Here is a 22,287-nt window from a genome sequence, read left to right as displayed (position 1 = left end):
ATGACTGTAGCAAACTGCTTAAGTTCTCCAAGTCTCAGTTTCCTTCCAACTTTGAAAGGGTCTTACAGTAATCAAATGATTGTTACTTGAGTAGAGATTCCTGAGTAGAACCCAGCCCCACGCCCCCTCTAATGATCATACCCTTTGGATGCACGAAGGGAAGAGCTGGAATTAGCACTGAGAAGCACAGCACTGTATGTATCAGAGGATTTCCAACCTTGTCACCAACAAGGGTCCTCTCAAAACCAACGAGGAACAGGCTGAAAACGGGGTCTAATAAATTACTGTGATGGATACTGAGCAGCCAAGGAAGACAACGGGAAGATGGAGATGAGGAGGCTAGGGACTGAAAGCTACCAAGAACACTCACACCTCATACCTTCCAATTAACTTGTGAGTCTGGCGGTCTTTAACAGGATACTTTCTACATGATCCTACCTAAACAATTAAATAAAATTTACTGAACATCTATTCCATGGAAAATGGGCAGGTCAGTTCGTATCCTCAAAAAACTTGTCTTTTAAGTGGGATACACGATGAATCTTTGTTAGATAATAACATAGTGTAAAAAACACGAAGTGGCTAGGCGCAGTGGCTTACACCTGTAATCCCAGCACTTTGGGAGGCTGAGGCGGGTGGATCACTTAAGCCCAGGAGTTCAAGACCAGCCTGGGCAACACAGTGAAACCCTGTCTCTAAAATACAAAAATGAGCCAGGCATGGCGGCATGCACCTGCAGTCCCAGCTACTTGGGAGGATGAGGTGGGAAGATCGCTTAAGCGCAGGAGGCAGAGGTTGCAGGGTTGCAGTAAGCTGTGATCATGCCACTGCACTCTAGCCTGGGTGACAGAGCGAGACCTTGTCTCAAGAAAAGAAAAAGAAAAAGGCTGGGCGCAATGGCTCACATCTGTAATCCCAACACTTTGGGAGGCCGAGGCAGGTGGATCACCTGAGGTCAGAAGTTCGAGACCAGCATGGCCAACATGGCAAAACCACATCTCTACTAAAAAATACAAAAATCAGCCAGGTGTGGTGGTAGATGTCTGTAATCCCAACTACTCAGAAGGCTGAGGCAGGAGAATCACTTGAACCTGGGAGGTGGAGGTTGCAGTGAACCAAGATCATGTCACTGCACTTGGTGTAGCCAGGCGCAGTGGCTCACGCCTATAATCCCAGCACTTTGGGAAGCCAAGGTAGGAGGATCACTTGAGGCCACATGTTCAAGACCAGCCTGGGTGACATAGTGAGACCTAGCTTCTATTAAAAAGAAAAAAGAGAGAGAGAGAAGACACATAAAAGCAGCAAGTGGCAGAAAAACACTACTAAATCAATGCTGCAGAGCATAGGATCAAGGAGCTACTGCTTAGACAGAGGGAACCTTGACCAGCAGAAGTAGGTCAAAGAGCAGCCTAGGAAGAGAATGGCTGAGAGACTTCTGGTGGCCCCTTGACCACTAGTGCCTCATTGTGGCCTTGCAGGAGTTTCCACATGCTAAAACACCATCATCATTCCTCATGCTGTTTTCTATCTTAACACAGAAAAGACATCCTGGCTGTTATGCAGCCTGCTGCCCAGTTACAGGCCTGGCTATGGACCAGCTTCTTCCATGGCTCTACCGAACAGTGCTTGTGCTGAGATCCTAAAATGGTTGGTAGCTTGGCAGTCACCTTGCTGTTTCCCTCATCACTCCCTATTCTTCCTCTGGGTTCATGGTACACGGATCCAGTTCAAAGAAGCACTCACTCTGGAGGGATCAATTTGTTGTTGTTGTTGTTGTTTTTTTTGGTGCTCTACACCTTCAGAGAAACTTCTCTAGTAATGAACTATAGAAATGATCCCTGAGCCGGGCGCGGTGGCTCACGCCTGTAATCCCAGCACTTTGGGAGGCCGAGGCGGGCGGATCACAAGGTCAGGAGATCGAGACCACGGTGAAACCCCGTCTCTACTAAAAATACAAAAAATTAGCCGGGCGCGGTTGTGGGCGCCTGTAGTCCCAGCTACTCGGGAGGCTGAGGCAGGAGAATGGCGTGAACCCGGGAGGCGGAGCTTGCAGTGAGCCGAGATCGCGCCACTGCACTCCAGCCTGGGCGACAGAGCGAGACTCTGTCTCAAAAAAAAAAAAAAAAAAAAAAAAAAAAAGAAATGATCCCTGAAAGTGCAGTCAGAGGGCAGATCAATCTTGATGTAGGTAGATACCAACTTGGTTCAAGGGGCAAAACTACACCTGGAAGATGTGGCTTACCTTATCAACAGATTAAGAGGAAGCACATACCTAATGCGTCATCTTTATTAATTTTCACCCTATGGAACAGGACAATCCTAATCATTATAAGTACTGTCAAAATACTATCTTTGGGGCTGGCCGCACTTAGCACCTGGGGAGTGGACACATTAACTCTAAAACACATATGCCAGGGACACTAGTCAGCCCTTTTATGTCTACCATGAGTTAAATAGCAAGAGGGTACCTCTTGCTGCTGGCAATAGTTTCCTACAGCCCTACTTGTCCAGAGTGTTGTCCAGGAAAAGACTCTACTGACTGGCATGTAGCACTTGATTCAAAGAGCAGTCAAGGCACTGGAGGGCCCAAGCACTGGTTGTCACAGCAGTTTTTTGGTTCCATAATCAGTCTCCACTCCCTGTACTGATATTCTGAGATTTCATGCTTTCAGGTTACATAAAAGATCAGGAGTACACTGGTGACACTGGAATCATAAATTCTAACTTGGGTGACGTGAATGGGTCTCCATGACCAAAGAACATCCTGCCAAGTTGTATGCAAATGCATGAATGTATGTTGTTTTTCTGAAGACTGCACAACTTTCACTGGATTCTCAAAGGCGCTTATAGCCCCCAAAATAGCTAAAACAAAACAAAGTCCATGTACTATAATCACCAGACAGGTATCATCCTGCTCTCTGTGGCTTTTATTCCTCTAGTCATTCAACAAATATTGAAGATCTATGTGTAGGCTGTGGAGAGATACGAGAGGGGACACAAAGGAGACAAACACCCCTGGCCCTCACGGAGCTGCATGGGTCCACTGCCTGCCCCTATGTTCTCTGTGCACCTGCACCCGAATCAGAGTAGCCAGAGAGACAGAGACTTTAGAGGGCTAGGCTCCCTGTCTGTGTGCCCTGGGTAGCAGTCAAGTAATCTCATGTGCTCAAGCCCACAACTGAATGCTATCTAATAGGGTTTTAATACTGAAGACTCCGTCTCTTCCTTAAAATTACCACTATCCTTCAGAGTAGTAACTTGATTCAAGAGGGCTGTTTACTGGTTAACAGAGATTTTATTTCGGAAGGGTAGATGGCACGGCTAAAGATACCACAGGCCAGTATGCCGTGGTACAAGAGTATATGGGCTTTGAAAAGGAAGAAGTCAAGACACGATCATATATACAAAAAAGTTCACAGATTCCACAAGAAAAGATACAAATTCAGCAAAGTTGCAGGGTACAAGATCAACACATAGATATCAGTTGTGTCTTATATATTGGTAATGAATAATTAAGAAAGCAATTCCAGGCAGGGCACAGTGGCTCATGCCTGAATCCTAGCACTTTGGGAGGCCAAGGAGGGCAGATTGCCAGAGCTCAGGTGTTCGAGACCATCCTGGGCAACATGGTAAAACCCCAATTCTACTAAAATACCAAAAAAAAAAAAAAAGTTATCTGGGAGTGGTGGCAGGCACCTGTAGTCCCAGCTACTCAGGAGGCTGAGGCACAAGAATCGTGCCACTGCACTCCAGCCTGGGCAACGGTGCGAGACTCTGTCTCAAAAAAAAAAAAAAAAAAAGGTGATTCCATTTACAATAGCATCTAAAATAAAAATATCCAAGAATAGGCTGGGTGTGGTGGCTCATGCCTGTAATCCCAGCACTTTAGGAGGCCAAGACGGGCAGATCACAAGGTCAAGAGATCGAGACCATCCTGGTCAACATGGTGAAACTTCGTCTCTACTAAAAATACAAAAATTAGCTGGGCGTGGTGGCACATGTCTGTAGTCCCAGCTACTTGGGAGGCTGAGGCAAGAGAATCGCTTGAACCGGGGAGGCGGAGGTTGCAGTAAGCCGAGATTGTGCCACTGCACCCCAGCCTGGTGACAAAGCAAGACTCCATCTAAACAAAACAAAACAAACCGAGAATCATTTAACCATGGTGAAAGATTTGCATACCAAAAATTATTAAAGACCTAAATAAATGCAAAAACATTTGTGTTAATGGATGGAAAGACTTATTATTAAGATGTTAATACTGGTTAGGTACAGTGGCTCACACCTGTAATTCCAGCACTTTTTTAAAAGGAAGACTCTGAAACCTTACCTCACACTGTACACAAAAAGTCATTTTTAAAATGGATCAATAGCCTAAATACAGTAACTAAGGTCAGGCATGGTGGCTCACGCCTGTAATCCTGACACTTTGAGAGGCCAAGGCAGGCAGATCACCTGAGTTTAGGAGTTCAGGCCAACATGGTAAAACCCCATCTCTACTAAAAATACAAAAAATTAGCCAGGTATGGTGGTAAGCGCCTGTAATCTTGGCTACTCGGGAGGCTGAGGCAGGAGAATCGCTTGAATCTGGGAGGCAGAAGTTGCAGCGAGCCGAGATCGTGCGTGCCATTGTACTCCAGCCAGGGCGACAGAGACTGTCTCAAAAAATATAAAAAAAATAAAATAAAATAAAATAAAATACAAACAAAAATGCCCAAATAACCCAATTAAAAAATGGGCAAAGAACTTGAAAACATTTCTTCAAAGATTTGCCAACAGCCAACATGAAAAGATGCTCAACATCAGTCACTAGGAACATGCAAATCAAAACCACAATGAGATACCACATCACACCTACTAGGATGGCTATAATAAAAAATATGGAAAATAATAAGTGTTGGTGAAGATGTGGAAGAATTTTTTTTTGGCAGTGAAGAAGGGAACCCTTACATACTGCTGGTTGAATGGAATATGGTACAGCTGCTATGGAAAACAGTTTGTTCCTCAAAAAGCTAAACACAGGCCAGGTGCTGTGGCTCATGACTATAATCCCGGCACTTTGGGAGGCTGAAGTGGGCGGATCAGTTGAGGTCAGGAGTTTGAGACAAGCCTGGCTAACATGGCAAAACTCTGTCTCTACTAAAAAATACAAAAATTAGCCAGGTATGGTGGCGTGCACCTGTAATCCCAGTTACTTGGGAGGCTGAGGCAGGAGAAATCGCTTGAACCCAGGAGGTAGAGGTTGTAGTGAGCTGAGATTGTGCCACGACACTCCAGCCTGGGCAACAAAGCAAAACTCTGTCTCAAGGAAAAAAAAAAAAAAAAAAAAAAAAAAAGCTAAACACAGAATTACCCATTTGACCCAGAAATCCACTCCGAGATATATAACCAAAATAACTGAAAGCAAGAACTCAAACATTTGTGTGTCAATGTCCACTGCAGCATTATTCACTATAGCCAAAAAAAAACGAAAACAACTCAAGTATCCATCAAGAGATAAATGGATTAACAAAACGTGATATATACATAACAATGGAATATTATTCGCCCTAAAGGAATGAAGTATTTATCTTAATTTCTTGTATAGATGGAGTCTCGCTATGTTGCCCAGGCTGGTCTCAAACTCCTTGCCTCAAGTGATCTTCCCACCTTGGCCTCTCAAAGCACTGGGATTACAGGTGTGAGCCACCCCATGCTGGGACAAGGAATGAAGTTTTGATATATGCTACAACCTGGATGAACTCTGAAAACATTGTACCAAATGAAATAATTCAGACCCAAAGGACAAATATTGTATCATTTTACTTATATCAGATACCTAGAATAGGTAAATTCATAGACAGAAGGTGGACTGCTGGCAAATTATATAAACCTCAAGCTCTTAGTGGGGGAGCAGTAATGAGAATAAACTTCTGTGAACCCCTAGCTGATGGTTCTTCTCACTCAACAGCTATCATCAGAAAACAGCTATCACAGAAAACAGAGGTCAGCATAATGACCAGGATGGGACAGGCCCTGCCTGAACCACACCAGGGCCCCAATTCCATGGCATTCTCACTTAATTTACACATTAGGAAAGAGGAACAAAAACCTTTAAAAAATTTTTTTTTCAGCTGGGCGTGGTGGCTCACACCTGTAATCCCAGCACTTTGGGAGGCAGAGGCAGGTGGATCACGAGGTCAGGAGATTGAGACCATCCTGGCTAACACGGTGAAACCCTGTCTCTACTAAAAATACAAATCATTAGCCGGACGTGGTGGCGGGCACCTGTAGTCCCAGCTACTCTGGGAGGCTGAGGCAGGAGAATGGTGTAAACCCGGGAGGCGGAAATTGCAGTGAGCCGAGATCGCACCACTGCACTCCAGCCTGGGCAACAGAGCGAGACTCCGTCTCAAAAAATAAAGAAATAAATACATAAATAAATATTTTTTTTCTGGGCTGGGCACAGTGGCTCATGAGGTCAGGAGTTCAAGACCAGCCTGGCCAAGACAGTGAAACCCCATCTCTACTAAAAATACAAAAACTAGCCCAGCCTGGTGGCGGCCACCTGTAATCCCAGCTGCTTGGGAGGCTGAGGCAGAGAACTGCTTGAACCCGGGAAGGAGAGGTTGCAGTGAGCTGAGATCGCGCCACTGCACTCCAGCCTGGGCGACAGAGCAAGACTCCATCTCAAAAAAAAAAAAAAAAAAAAATATATATATATATATATACACACACACACACACACACACACACACACACACACACACAAACACATATATGTATATATTTTTAAATAGGAGAATCTTCTAAAATTCTAAAGGACTTTCTAAAGATTCCTATGTTTGCATGGTATTATAATCAAGGGAAAAAAGCACTTTTGGTACCGAAGAAATAAAGCTGAGATGCTGTGAAGGACAACTGACACAATGTCAAAGACAGAAGGGTGGAAGAGGATCCTGGCCAGTCCTGACGAAAGAAAGGTCCAAGGAGGCGAGTGGAAATGATTCCTCGGGCACCAGACATCCACACACACCACCACGACATGGGTAGAACACACCTGAGATTCTTGCTTAAGGTGAATGCTAACTTGTGGGCCTTTCCGAGAAGCCTTGGTAAGAAGGCTTCACGTTGCTAGAACGTGACGTGAAGTGAGAGACAGCAGCCCCGTTACACTGGGAGGCTTTAAGCTTGCTGCATGGACCCCTGAGTCAGATGCTTCATGATGAATACATACAGGCCCAACACCACTGCAGGCTACCCAGTAGGAGGAACTCATGATGATCCCTAAGAGATTACAAAGTACAATCAGTATTACTGAAACCTAAACTTACTTTGTAGATTACTTCACCTCAGCAAGTAGAAGCAGCAATGAAGAAAATGCTAATACAAATTTAACTCTAAGCAATGAAGCAAAACCAATTGGTAAAGTGGGAATCTGATAATTCCAGCTCAGTCAGTGATGGAAGTTGTACCATGGGCCCTTGGGAAGGCCAATTCAAAAGACACAGAGACCTGATGTAATCCAAATGACTACAGGTTTTGAAACGGGGCAAAGACAATCCAAGAAGAAATTATAAAAACGCAATCACAGGCCGGGCGCGGTGGCTCAAGCCTGTAATCCCAGCACTTTGGGAGGCCGAGACGGGTGGATCACGAGGTCAGGAGATCGAGACCATCCTGGCTAACATGGTGAAACCCCGTCTCTACTAAAAAATACAAAAAACCATAGCCGGGCGCGGTGGTGGGCGCCTGTAGTCCCAGCTACTCGGAAGGCTGAGGCAGGAGAATGGCGTAAACCCAGGAGGCGGAGCTTGCAGTGAGCTGAGATCCGGCCACTGCACTCCAGCCTGGGCGACAGAGCGAGACTCCGTCTCAAAAAAAAAAAAGAAAAGAAAAGAAAAACGCAATCACAGATGACACAGAGCAAGTACAGGAACGAAGAGAAGAATGTTGAGGATGCTGGTGAGCTCAAAGAACTGAGCATCACTAAGAAAAAAATGCCAAAAAAAAAAGAGCACCAAAGATGATGAAAGGGTGTTCTCATGCTGAAAAGGACAGGTACGTAAGAGTTGACCAAATACACTGGCAAACAGGAGTAAGAGTCCAAGACTAGTCTCGTCATAGAGAAATTATATCATAGGACACTAGAAGATTTAGAAAGGGTCAAGTCTCCCTCGTTCTTTTGTCAAAACAAACATGGCAAATTCCATAAAATGTAAAACAGTGAGCTTGAAATGAATCCCAGAAAAAATTCTGGATGCAATTAGCTAACAGATGGTTTGTGAGGATTTAGAATGGGAAGTAGAGCATCTGGAAGCAGCATGAGCCCACCAAGTCACACCAGATCAACCTCATTGTCTTTTTTTTTTTTTGAGATGGAGTCTTGCTCTGTCACCCACGCTGAAGTGCAGTGGCCGGATCTCAGCTCACTGCAAGCTCCGCCTCCCGAGTTTTACGCCATTCTTCTGCCTCAGCCTCCCGAGTAGCTGGGACTACAGGCGCCCTCCACCACGCCCGGCTAGTTTTTTTTTTTTTGTATTTTTTAGTAGAGACGGGGTTTCACCGTGTTAGCCAGGATGGTCTCGATCTCCTGACCTCGTCATCCGCCCGTCTCGGCCTCCCAAAGTGCTAGCATTACAGGCTTGAGCCACCGCGCCCGGCCTCATTGTCTTTTTATAGATATAAGAGGCAGATCTGGAGAGGCTGCAGAGAAGGACTTTAGTACAAAGATCTGGCCGGGCGCGGTGGCTCAAGCCTGTAATCCCAGCACTTTGGGAGGCCGAGATGGGCGGATCACGAGGTCAGGAGATCGAGACCATGCTGGCTAACACGGTGAAACCCCGTCTCTACTAAAAATACAAAAAAATTAGCTGGGCGAGGTGGCGGGCGCCTGTAGTCCCAGCTACTTGGGAGGCTGAGGCAGGAGAATGGCGTGAACCCAGGAGGCGGAGCTTGCAGTGAGCTGAGATCCGGCCACTGCACTCCAGCCTGGGCGACAGAGCCAGACTCCGTCTCAAAAAAAAAAAAAAAAAAAAAAAAAAACAAAGATCTGGTTGGTGCTTTTACAAAACCTGCAGTTAGGACACTGGAGGGTAATGAATACACTAGATGACATCAGGATTTTAAAAGATTCAGAGGCTGGGCGTGGTGGCTTATGCCTATAATCCCAGAACTTTGGGAGGCTGAGGCAGGTAGATTGCTTGAGGTTAGGAGTTTGAGACCAGCCTGGTCAACATGGTGAAACCCCTTCTCTACTAAAAATACAAAAATTAGCCAGGCGTGGTTGGCAGACGCCTGTAATCACAGCTACTCGGGAGGCTGAGACAGGAGAATTGCTTGAACCTGTGAGGTGGAGGGTGCAGTGAGCCGAGATCATACCATTGCACACCAGCCTGGGCGATACAGTAAGACTTTATCTCAAAAAAAAGAAAAGGATTCAGAGATGTACACAGATGGTATGACAAGATCAATAAAAACCAAACCAACAACAACAACAAAACTCAAGAGGGACAACTATGGGGCCATGCACTTAAGTCCACACACTGGGCTAGCCAAACACAGGAAGGGGACTGGCTGTGGCTTCTTTCTCCCTGGTGGAGAGCCAGAACACAAGACTTGTCAGCTACCAGAGCCATACAACATGAGACACCACCGCATGAAACTGTTATGTTCCAGACGTTCCACAGGAAAGACATCTTTGTTTTGTTCACTACTGTATCCCAAATTCCCAGCCTGTCACATAATAGGCACTCAATGAACTTTTGTTGAAGTGATGCTTTTTTTTTTTTTTTTTTTTTTTTTTTTTGAGACGGAGTCTCGCTGTGTCTCCCAGGCTGGAGTGCAGTGACGTGATCTCGGCTCACTGCAAGCTCCGCCTCCCGGGTTCACGCCATTCTCCCGCCTCAGCCTCCCAAGTAGCTGAGACTACAGGCGCCCGCCACCACGCCCGGCTAGTTTTTTGTATTTTTAGTAGAGACGGGGTTTCACCATGTTAGCCAGGATAGTCTCGATCTCCTGACCTCGTGATCCACCCGCCTCGGCCTCCCAAAGTGCTGGGATTACAGGCTTGAGCCACCGCGCCCGGCCAAAGTGATGCTTTTTTGGAGGTGTCCGAGTTGAGACTGGAGGGCCATGGAGTTAGACTCTGAAGAGGGCTAAAAGCACTGGGAAAATGATTAGACTAAATGACCTAAGGTATCAATACAACCTTTCTGCTTGATTTTTTTTTTTTTTTTTTTTTTTTTTTTTTTTTTTTTTTTTTTTTTTGAGACGGGGTCTCGCTCTGTCACCCAGGCTGGAGTGCAGTGGCCGGATCTCAGCTCACTGCAAGCTCCGCCTCCCGGGTTCACGCCATTCTCCTGCCTCAGCCCAGCTCACTGCAAGCTCCGCCTCCCGGGTTCACGCCATTCTCCTGCCTCAGCCTCCCGAGTAGCTGGGACTACAGGCGCCCGCCACCTCGCCCGGCTAGTTTTTTGTATTTTTTAGTAGAGACGGGGTTTCACCGGGTTAGCCAGGATGGTCTCGATCTCCTGACCTTGTGATCCACCCGTCTCGGCCTCCCAAAGTGCTGGGATTACAGGCTTGGGCCACCGCGCCCGGCCTTCTGCTTGATTTCTATCAATTCCATCCCAAATCACTTTAAGTCTCACTTGCAAGCCTGGGAAACTATTTTTCCTCCACACGATCTGTACCACTGACTTCAGTTCCCACAGATCCCCAGCTTGTGTCACCAACTGTTTTCTTATACCATACCATGGGGGAAAAGCACAGCTGAGGCTGCATTTAGACATTTGAATACAAATTTTCATACAAATATTCAGGGGTGTGTGTACCCAGGGTTAAGTACAATTCTAAAGTTGCTAAGATATTTCTTCCCTTTCTTTTTAGTCAGAAAAGCATACTGGAATGCAAATGAATGAGAATGATATTATTACATGAGAGTCAAGCATTTGCTCTAAATTTTAAAATTAATAAATAAAAAGAAATTGCCTGCAAACCTGACCTTGTCAGTTGTGAGAAACTGGCTGTTTCATGACTCAAATGAAGGCAATGCAAGAAAACTGTTAATCTCCTCAGCTTAGCCCTTCGTGATATGGCAACAGCCTACTGCCCTGGCTGTCTTTTGCCACTTTTGCCCTTTGCCCAGCATGCTCACCTATCTACAGCTATTCAGTGACATTAGTCTCATCACACAAGCTCTACTCACCTTACAGATACCAAGTATTCCCCTTCAAATCAAATCTCAGGATCAACTCTCTTCTTACAGAAAAGTCAGCAAGAAAAGAAAATAGCTAAACACAGACTGGTTTTGAAATACCTCTTTACTTACAGGAATACTCTTTTGAAAATCAAGTTTTATTTAAAAAAAAAAAACTTGTAAAATAATTTAAGGTATAAAGTCACCTAAGCCATCATTGTTCTCTGTAATACTATCTAGGGGAATAATGAAGCTTCAATTATTGGCACATTTTGTCCTAGTTGTCTGTTTCTCATTTTAATTTTAATACTTTTCCTAGTAACCTAATTGCAAAAGTCCCAAGAGTTGTTGTTAACAAGATCAGACAGGCACCACTATCCTAATAATAGTTTTAGAAGGTAACAATCAAAAAAATATTTACCCCAGCTACTCAGGAGGCTGAGGCATGAGAATCGCTTAAACCCATGAGGCGGAGGTTGCAGCGAGCGGAGATCACGCCACTGCACTCCAGCCTGAGTGACAGAGACTCGATCTCAGGAAAAAAAAGTTTTTTTTTACTTATGCTATAACCTAAAGTTTCATTTAAATATACAGAAAGCGAAATACCATTAAATGGAATTTGGTAAAGGTCTATTTCTCAAGTCCTATTTACACTTTCTCTCATTCAAGCACGAAAAAAACCATTTGCTGAAGCTCAGCTGGCTGGGTTAGTGTCATGAGGCTCAGGTGTGGAGAACCTCTCTCTGGGGCCAGAGAGACTAGGAGCTATGTAATGGCAAAGTATGTAGGTTATCTTAAAATACACAATCATTAACTAGGCTTCCTTCCTCCTACTCCTGACCTGTCTCGGGCACCTACCTATCCACCCACACACCAAGCTCTAAATGATCCCTTCTGTAATACCTGATGTTCCTCCCTACAACCTCCTAGTACTCGCTCCAATGAGCACACACGCACGCACACTAGATATAGGTTTCTAAAACACACAATCCTAGAGCCAGAGGTCAACAGGCAGGTACCTAAAATTCTGATTGGGAGCCTCCACCTTCAAGGTTCTCAACGAGCAGCTGCCAAACACACACGAGTCACACCCACTCTGACTCCTAGCTCCCCAATCCTATGCTATGACAGATGTGAAAACGCCTCAAAAGGCTGAAAACACAATGCATGCTACAACATATTAACAGCCCAGAGCATCCCATGTTATTCTAAGGTGCTGAGGTGTAGACCAGGCCAGAGGCATGCACCTGTGCCTAGGCCGGTCTGTGTGGGGGTGAGAAAGCTGAAAGGCCTGACCAGGCGCAGTGGCTCACACCTGTAATCCAAGCACTTTGGGAGGCTGAGGCGGGTAGAGGATCAGAGGCCAGGAGTTCAAGACCAGCCTGGCCAACATAGTGAAACCCCATCTCTACTAAAAACAGCCGGGTGTGGTGGCGGGCACTTGTAATCCCAGCTACTTGAGAAGCTGAGGCAGAAGAATCGCTTGAGCCCAGGAGGCAGAGGTTGCAGTGAGCCGAGATTATACCAAGTATACTCCAGCTTAGGCAACAAATGAGACTCCATCTCAAAAAAAAAAAAAAAAAAAAAAAAAAAAAAAAAAAAAGAAGGAAAGAAAGCTGGAAGGCCTGCTCAGCCAGCACTCCTATCTGCGGAGGCAGCCTCCTCAGACCTGGAGCCTCTCAGTCCCAGACCCCCACCACAGCCTCAGATGCTCCTTCTTTCCTTATAGCCAACATGAAAGGGAGACAAAAATCAAACATTGAAACAAACCTTCAGGTTCAGTTCATTCAGATACTACTACTGGTCCAAAGAAAAATTGAGGGCCAGGCATGGTGGCTCACACCTGTAATCCCAGCACTTTGGGAGGCCGAGGCGGGCAGATCACCTGATGTCAGGAGTTCGAGACCAGCCTGACCAACATGGAGAAACTCGTCTCGACTAAAAATACAAAAAATTAGCTGGGCATGGTGGCGCATGCCTGTAATCCCAGCTACTCTGGAGGCTGAGGCAGGAGAATCGCTTGAATCCAGGAGGCGGAGGTTGCGGTGAGCCAAAATCGTGCCATTGCACTCCAGCCTGGGCAACAAGAGTGAAACTCCATCTCAAAACAAAACAAAACAAAACAAACAAAAACAAAAAAACATTAAGGATGACCTATGGACAAACCAATTCTAGACAACTTTTATCTGTGGGCAGGTTGTTTGGTGAGTCAGGATTTGTTTTTTTTGAAGCAACAGGGTCCCTTACTTCATCCTTCTGAACTGCACTTGGGGTCTCTCTTAACATTCTCCCCCCTTTTTTTGAGATAGGGTCTCACCCTATTGCCCAGGCTTAAATGCAGTGGCATGATCTTGGCTCACTGCAACCTCTAATTCCCCGGTTCAAGCAATTGTTCCACCTCAGTCTCCTGAGTAGCTGAGGCTACAGGCGTGTGCCCACCACGTCTGCCTAATTTTTGTATTTTTTGGTAGAGACAGGGTTTCATCATGTTGGCCAGGCTGGTCTCAAACTCCAGACCTCAAGTTATCCACCAGCTTCGCTCTCCCAATGTGCTGGGATTACAGGCATGAGCCACTGTGCCCAGCTGAGAAAGAGTCTTTTTAAAAAGTAATGTTTAGTTAAGAGAAAATGACATGGCTGAGTGCGGAGGCTCACGCCTGTCATCCCAGCACTCGGGGAGGCTGAGGCAGGCGGATCACCTGAGGTCAGGAATTCGAGACCAGCCTGGCCAACATGGTGAAACCCCCGTCTCTACTAAAAATACAAAAACTAGCCGGGCATAGTGGTGCGTGCCTGTAGTCCCAGCTACTCGGGAGGCTGAGGCAGGAAAATCTCTTGAACTCAGGAGGCGGAGGTTGCAGTGAGCCAAGATCACGCCACTGCACTCCAGCTTAGGCAACAAGGCAACAGAGCAAGACTCTGTCTCAAAAGAAAAAGAAAAAGAAAAAGAAAAGAAAATGACTTGGTAATTAAAATGTTCAAGTTCTATATCATGCTATTCTAATTTACAAAACCTGTAACAAGCAAGGGCTGATGTATTTTAAAATCATTCCTCTATGGCTGGGCGTGGTCATACATGTCTGTAATCCCAGCACTTTGGGAGGCCGAGGCAGGCAGATCGCCTGAGGTCAGGAGTTCAAGATCAGCCTGGCCAACATGTTGAAACCCCATCTCTACTAAAAATACAAAAATTCGATGGGCATGCTGGCAGGCATCTGTAATCCCAGCTACTCGGGAGGCTGAGACAGGATAATCATTTCAACCCGGGAGGTGGAGGTTGCAATGAGCCAAGATCATGCCACTGTGCTTGAATCTGGGTGACAAAGCGAGACTCCATCTCAAAAAAAATCATTCCTGGGCCGGGCACGGTGGCTCACGCCTGTAATCTCAGCACTTTGGGAGGCCGAGACAGGTGGATCACGAGGTCAGGAGATCGAGACCATCCTGGCTAATACGGTGAAACTCCGTCTCTACTAAAAATACAAAAAATTAGCTGGGCATGGTGACAGGTGCCTGTAGTCCCAGCTACTCGGGAGACTGAGGTAGGAGATGGCGTGAACCCGGGAGGCAGAGTTTGCAGTGAGCAGAGATCGCGCCACTGCACTCCAGCCTGGGTGACAGAGCAAGACTCTGTCTCAAAAAAAATTAATTCCTCTACCAAGTTCAAGAGAAATTCTAAGACATTTTCATATTTCTCAACTGATTCCAATGTTAGAAATACAGAACCATACAAGTAGCTATGCATCTGTATGCTGATTTTGCCTCTAGGTCATGGGTCTTCCTTAATTATTATCTTTCCTTACTGGAAGAAAAACCAATGACTGCAAAACTAAATCTGTTAGGCTTTGGGAACAAAAAAGAGCAAGGAGGCTGAGAATGTGGGACAAACAAGGAATAGGAAAGAAGAAAACAACCTGTGAAACACTAGTAACAGGCCGGGCACGGTGGCTCATATCTGTCACCCCAGTACTATGGGAGGTTGAGGCAGGAGGATTTGCTTGAGGCCAGGATGTCGAGATCAGCCTGGGCAAACAACTCTTTTTAACAGAGACCTTGTCTCTGTAAAAAAATTTAAACATGAAATGCTAACAGTGCGTATCTCCCAAAATCATCTAAGTGCTCTAATTCCATGAATATAAGCTTAAATGAGCAGAAACTAAAACTAAAAATTAAAACCAAATGTCAAAGGACCCAAAAAGCTAGTCTGAACAGATTTTACCTCTAATGCCAAGGCAGTCTTGTCATAAGCACAGGGTACTCTTTTCTGGATTGCTTTCGCAAAGACAGGTCCATTCTGTGTGGATGGCAAAGGGGTGATTGCTGCCCCAGGAGAACCGGAAACTGCAGGTAGAGGAGTTGTGGTCTGAGGTTGAGCGTACGCATGAGCAGGTTCTGGGATCCCATAACTGTTGGAATTCCTATTTCCATGCTTTCCGTGTGGTGAGGATCTCACAAGCTTTTCGACATAAGGGACAGGAATCATCCCAACCCGGCCATCCTTGTTCCGGGCACTCCACCACTGTTCTTCAGGCTTCTCTATTATCACTAGGATCTCACCCTTTTTAAACGGCAGGTCTTCGGCATCATTTCCAGGAAAATCATACAGAGTCCGTACATATTCCAGATTATCTTCTGCTGTAGGCAGGTTGGGTGCTGAGACAGAGCCCATTGGTGGGCTTGGATACCTTAAGAGAGAAAGAAAATTACTATAAGAGAAAAATCTTACTCTAAGCCAGTGCCTGTCAAACTTCTTAATAAACCACTTTCCTCTACAATAAATTATTTTCCTTTTCTTTTTTTTTTTGAGACAAGTTTCGCTCTTGTTGCCCAGGCTGGAGTGCAATAGCGTGATCTCAGCTCACTGCAATCTCTGCCTCCCTGGTTCAAGTGATTCTTCTGCCTCAGCCTCCCAAGTAGCTGGGGTTACAGGCACCCACCACCATGCCCGGGTAATGTTGTTTTTTTTTTTTTTTTTTTTTTTTTTTTTTTTGAGGCGGAGTCTCGCTCTGTCGCCCAGGCTGGAGTGCAGTGGCCGGATCTCAGCTCACTGCAAGCTCCGCCTCCCGGGTTCACGCCATTCTCCTGCCTCAGCCTCCCGAGTAGCTGGGACTACAGGCGCCCGCCACCTCGCCTGGCTAGATTTTTGTATTTTTTAGTAGAGACGGGGTTTCACTGTGTTAGCCAGGATGGTCTCGATCTCCTGACCTCATGATCCACCCGTCTCGGCCTCCCAAAGTGCTGGGATTACAGGCTTGAGCCACCGCGCCCGACCTTTTTTTGTATTTTTAGTAGAGAAGGGTTTTCACCATGTTGGCCAAGTTGGTCTTGAACTCCTGACATTGGGTGATCCATGCACCTCAGCCTCCCAAAGTGCTGGGGATTACAGGCATAAGCCACCACACCTGGCCCCTACTTTTTTTTTTTTTTTTTGGAGACGGAGTCTTGCTCTGTTGCCCAGGCTGGAGTGCAGTGGCGGGATCTCAGCTCACCGCAACCTCTGCCTCCCAAGTTCAAGCAATTCTCCTGCCTCAGCCTCCTGAGTAGCTGGGACTACAGGCACATGCCACCATGCCCCGCTAATTTTTTCTATTTTTTAGTAGAGACGGAATTTCACCTTGTTAGCCAGGATGGCCTCGATCTCCTGACCTCGTGATCCACCTGCCTCGGCCTCCCAAAGTGCTGGGATTATAGGTGTGAGCCACCGAGCCCAGACTTTTTTTTTTTGAGACAGAATCTTGCTCTGTCACCCAGGTGGAGTGCAGTGGCGCAATCTCAGTTCACTGCAACCCCTGCCTCCGGTGTTCAAGTGATTCTTCTGCCTCAGCCTTCCGACTAGCTGAGATTACAGATGTGCAACACCATACCCAGATAAATTTTGTGTTTTTAGTAGAGACAGGATTTTGGCATATTGGCCAGGCTGGTCTCAAACTCCTGGCCTCAAGTGATCCACCTGCCTCAGCCTCCCAAAGTGCTGGGATTACAGGTGTGAGCCACCATGCCAGGCCTCATTTTCCTTTCTATATTCTTAGTAGTTAAGAAGGTTCTATCATGCTGTAATTTTTGTAGTCTGTACTGTCCCAGAAGTAACTATTCTGAATGTCTTTTCAAATTACAAGTATATACACACACATACACTTCATCTCTGTTTTACAGAAACCTTTTGATTACATAGAGATACCTGGTTTAAATTTATTTTTATAATCTCAAGTAAGTTCGGAAGCTGCCTTCCTTTGGACCCTTGTCACAACCACCACACACTCTTCCTCCCACTCCTAATCTATGGCTTATACATCCTGCACACTTCCCTGGACACACAGAAAATGACAAAGGCCTCTACCTCTGGCCCCTTGAAAAAAAAGGAACAAAAAAGGGCTTACAGACTTGCCAAGTTAAAAACAATAAATCTACCAGGAGTGGTGGCTCAGAACTGTAATCCCAGCACTTTGGGAGGCCAAGGCAGGCAGATCACTTGGAGACCTGCGGAGGCCAAGGCAGGCAGATCACTTGGAGACCTGCCTGTCCAACATATCAAAACCCTGTCTCTACTAAAAAGACAAAAAATTAGCTGGGCATGGTGGCACACACCTGGGGTCCCAGATACTCAAGAGGCTGAGGCAGAAGCATTACTTGAGCCCAGGAGTTAGAAGCTGCAGGGAGCTATGACTGCATCATTACACTCCAGCCTGGACAACAGAACAAGACTATGTCTCAAAACATAAATAAATAAGAGGCCGGGCACAGTGGCTCAGACCTGTAATCCCAGCACTCTGGGAGGCCGAGGCGGGCAGATCACGAGGTCAGGAGATCAAGACCATCCTGGCTAACACGGTGAAACCCCGTCTCTACTAAAAATGCAAAAAATTAGCCAGGTGTGGTGGTAGGTGCCTGTAATCCCAGCTACTCAGGAGGCTGAGGCAGGACAATGGCATGAACCCGGGAGGCAGAGCTTGCAGTGAGCTGAGATCACGCCACTGCACTCCAGCCTGGGCGACAGAGCGACACTCTGTCTCAAAAAAACAAAATAAAATAAAAAAATAAATAAATAGCTAGCAAGAATAGTAGGAACAGGAGTAATAATAAAGAGATCATACTTATTATCTATGCTAGGCATAGTTTACGGTGTTTGAAGATATTAGATTATTTAATAGTCACAGCAACCCTGTAAGGTAGACGCTGTTATCATTTCCATTTTACAAAGGAGGAGCCAAAGAAGAGGTTAGACTTGAACTCAGGGAGTCTGGTTCTAGACTCCTCACTCATAATGAGCTAATCAGCCTTAGGGATGAACCCTGCATCTGTTAGGTGTATGAGAATGGCATAATGCATGTGAAGCATTCAAAATTACCGACCAGCACCAAGCATTCAATATAACCACATGAACATACACATACCCTTCAAGTACATCACTGCTTCTATTTCTTTCTCTTTTTTTGAGACAGGGTCTTGCTGTCATCCTGGCTGGAGTGCAGCAGCACAACCACAGCTCACTGTAGCTTCTACCTCCCAGGCTCAAGTGATCCTCCCACTTCAGCCTCCTGAGCAACTGGGACTACAGGCAGTTGCCACCACACACAGCCAATTTTTAAATTTTCTGTAGAGATGGGGGTATCACTATGTTTTCGAGGCTTGTCTTGAACTTCTAGCCTCTAGCAATTCTCCCGCCTTGGCCTCCCAAAGTGTTGGGATTACAGGTGTGAGCCATCACACCCAGCCCCTGCTATTTGAAGAGCCATAGAGATCCTGTGACGAGTCTAGTAAGTACCATATAAATTTCAGACACTATTAAGAGCATAGGCAGTTCCACCTTAAGACTCCATCCAAGAGTATTTTATTATTTGTATAGTTAAAAGCAGTTAGCCAGTACATGGTGGTTCACGCCTGTAATCCCAGCACTTTGGGAGGCCAAAGTGGGCAGATCACGAGGTCAGGAGATTGAGACCATCCTGGCTAACAGAGTGAAACCCCATCTTTCTACTAAAGATACAAAAAATTAGCCGGGCGTGGTGGCACGCGCCTGTAGTCGCAGCTATTCGGGAGGCTGAGGCAGAAGAATGGTGTCAACCTAGGAGGCAGAGTTTGCAGTGAGCCCAGATCACGCCACTGCACTCCAGCCTGGGCAACAGAGCAAGACTCTGTCTCAAAAAAAAAAAAAAAAAAAAAAAAAAAAAAAAAGGCAGTTAATCCTGGCTGTGTGTGGTGGCTCACTCCTGTAATCCCAACACTTTGAGCTCAGGAGTTCGAGACCACTCTGTCTCTGAAACTGTCTCTACAAAAATACAAAAACTAGCCAGACAAGGTGGTACAAGCCTGTGGTCCCAGCTACTCAGGGGAGGCTAATGTGGGAGGATCACTTGAGCCTGGCAGGCAGAAGCTGAGTAAGTGGAGATTGCATATAAAGCACTCCAGCCTAGACGACAGAGCAGGACCCTGTGTCAAAAAAAAAAAAAAAAAAAAAAAAAAAAAAAAAAGCAGTCCTACAAGAGAACAACACTTAATATAGCTTCAGTGGGGGATTAACACTGATGAAATCCATTTACCCAGGTATCCACTGGCCCTACTAAGAATTTGGGAGCCAGATGCTGTGCTTTGTTCTGCACCTGTAGTCCCAACTACTAGGGGGGCTGAGGTGGGAGAATGGCCCTGTCATCCCAGCACTTTGGGAGGCCAAGGCAGGCAGATCACCTGAGGTCAGGAGTTTGAGACCAGCCTGGCCAACATGGTGAAACCCCACCTCTACTGAACATACAAAAAATTAGCGAAGTGGCCGGGCGCGGTGGCTCACGCCTATAATCCCAGCACTTTGGGAGGCCGAGACGGGCGGATCACGAGGTCAGGAGATCGAGACCATCCTGACTAACACGGTGAAACCCTGTCTCTACTAAAAAATACAAAAAAAACTAGCCGGGCGAGGTGGCGGGCGCCTGTAGTCCCCCAGCTACTCGGGAGGCTGAGACAGGAGAATGGCGGGAACCCGGGGAGGCGGAGCTTGCAGTGAGCTGAGATCCGGCCACTGCACTCCAGCCTGGGCGACAGAGCCAGACTCCGTCTCAAAAAAAAAAAAAAAAAAATTAAAGCTTAACCAAGGGTGGTGGTGATGTGGGGAATAGGGTAAAATCTGAGGGAACCCGTTTAGAAAGTGGCACTCAGGGCCGGGTGCAGTGGCTCAAGCCTGTAATCCCAGCACTTTGGGAGGCCGAGATGGGTGGATCACGAGGTCAGGAGATCGAGACCATCCTGGCTAACATGGTGAAACCCTGTCTCTACTAAAAATACGAAAAAAAGAATCAGCCAGGTGTGGTGGCGGGCGCCTGTAATCCCAGCTACTCAGGAGGCTGAGGCAGGAGAATAGTGTGAACCCGGGAGGTGGAGCTTGCAGTGAGCCGAGATTGCATCACTGCACTCCAGCCTGGGCGACAGAGCGAGACTCCATCTCAAAAATAAAATAAAATAAAAATTAGCCAGGCATGGTGGCGCACACCTGTAGTCCCAGCTACTAGGGACGCAGAAGCAGGAGAAACTCGGGAGGTGGAGGTTGCAGTGAGCCAAGATTGTGCCCATGCACTCCAGCCTGGGAGACTGGGTGACAGAGGGAGACTTAATTTCCAAAAATAAACAAACAAACAAACAAAAAGTAGCTGGGCTCTAGCAAATGAGGAGAGTCTCTGCCCAGCCGCCCCACTGTCTGGGAAGTGAGGAGCACCTCTGCCCAGTTGCTGCCCCGCCTGGGAAGCAAGGAGTGCCTCTGCCTAGTCCCTGCACTGCCTGCAAAGTGAGGAGCGCCTTCCCCCACAGCCTCCCACTCCACCTTCACCGCCTACACTGTCTGGGAAGTGAGAGGCGCCTCTGCCCAGCTGTTCCCCCACCATCTGGGAAGTGAAGAGCGCCTCTGCCTGGCTGCCCCAGGGTCTGGGAAGTGAGGAGCGCCTCTGCCCAGCGTCCCCCCGGTCTGGGAAGTGAGGAGCGCCTCTGCCCGGCCGCTGTGCAACCCTCCAAGTGTGAAGTGACAGCCTTGTGTGTGATCTTTCTGCCCTCCCCAAGTTTGCATTTTCGACATTAAAGTTTACTTTTTAATTAAAAAAAAAAAAAAAAGTAGCCGGATATGGTGGCACACACCTCTAATCTCAGCTACTCGGGAAGCTGAGGCACAAGAATCACTTGAGCCTGGGAGGTGGAAATTGCAGTGAACCTAGGTGGCACCACTACACTCTCGCCTAGGCCACAGAACAAGACTCTGACTCAAAAATAAATAAATAAAATGGACTACAGCCCAGTAAGTTCATTCAAATGTTCCCCTACCCAGTCTTCTCACAGCCCTCAGTGCACACATTATGCTATTAATTCTCACAGGCACATAACAGGAGCTGGGCTGGCCAAGGCCTTTCAAAGGTCGGCAAATGTTCATAAAGGGTCAGATGGTATCCATTTTAGGCTTTGCAGGCTTCATATGGTCTTTGTCACAAATTCTCAAACTCTTTAAAAATAAAATAATCAGGCCTTGTGCGGTGGCTCACACCTGTGAGCCCAGCACTTTGGGAGGCCAAGGCGGGCAGATCACCTGAGGTCAGGAGTTTGAGACCAACCTGGCCAACATGGTGAAATCCCATCTTTACTAAAAATACAAAAAATTAGCCAGGCGTGGTGGCACATGCCTGCAGTCCCAGCTACTCGGGAGACTGAGGCACGAGAATCGCTTGAACCCAGGAGGCAGAGGTAGCAGTGAGCAGAGATTGCGCCACTGCACTCCAGCCTGAGCAACAGAGTGAGATTCCATCTCAAAACTATAATCATTCTTAGCTCCAGTACACTGTACCAAAATTACTGGCCAGGCACGGTGGCTCACACCTGTAATCTCAGCACTTTGGGAGGCCGAGGCGAGCAGATCACAAGGTCAGCAAATCGAGACCACGGTGAAACCCCATCTCTACTAAAAATACAAAAAATTAGCCGAGCATGGTGGTGGGCACCTGTAGTACCAGCTACTCAGAGAGGCTGAGGCAGGAGAATGGTGCGAACCCGGGAGGCGGAGCTTGCAGTGAGCTGAGATCACACCACTGCACTCCAGCCACGGCGACAGATCGAGACTCCATATCAAAAAAAATTAATTAATTAAT

At 46.7% G+C, this 22,287-nt stretch overlaps 1 protein-coding gene across 1 annotated transcript in view; it reads right to left on the bottom strand.

Moving 5' to 3' along the window:
* Positions 1-22,287, bottom strand: part of CRKL (CRK like proto-oncogene, adaptor protein) — a 40,485-nt gene that overhangs the window by 5,141 nt on the left and 13,057 nt on the right. Inside the window, exon 2 of the mRNA XM_050746290.1 lies at positions 15,396-15,861. Coding sequence (XP_050602247.1) covers positions 15,396-15,861 — 466 coding nt within the window. The remainder of the gene's footprint in view (positions 1-15,395; positions 15,862-22,287) is intronic.

The sequence above is a fragment of the Macaca thibetana genome, chromosome 10, assembly GCF_024542745.1.
Source record: "Macaca thibetana thibetana isolate TM-01 chromosome 10, ASM2454274v1, whole genome shotgun sequence".
In the NCBI taxonomy this organism is placed as follows: domain Eukaryota; kingdom Metazoa; phylum Chordata; class Mammalia; order Primates; family Cercopithecidae; genus Macaca; species Macaca thibetana.
The sequence above is the reverse complement of the archived record's forward strand: the minus strand, read 5'-3'. Positions and strand labels throughout refer to the sequence as shown.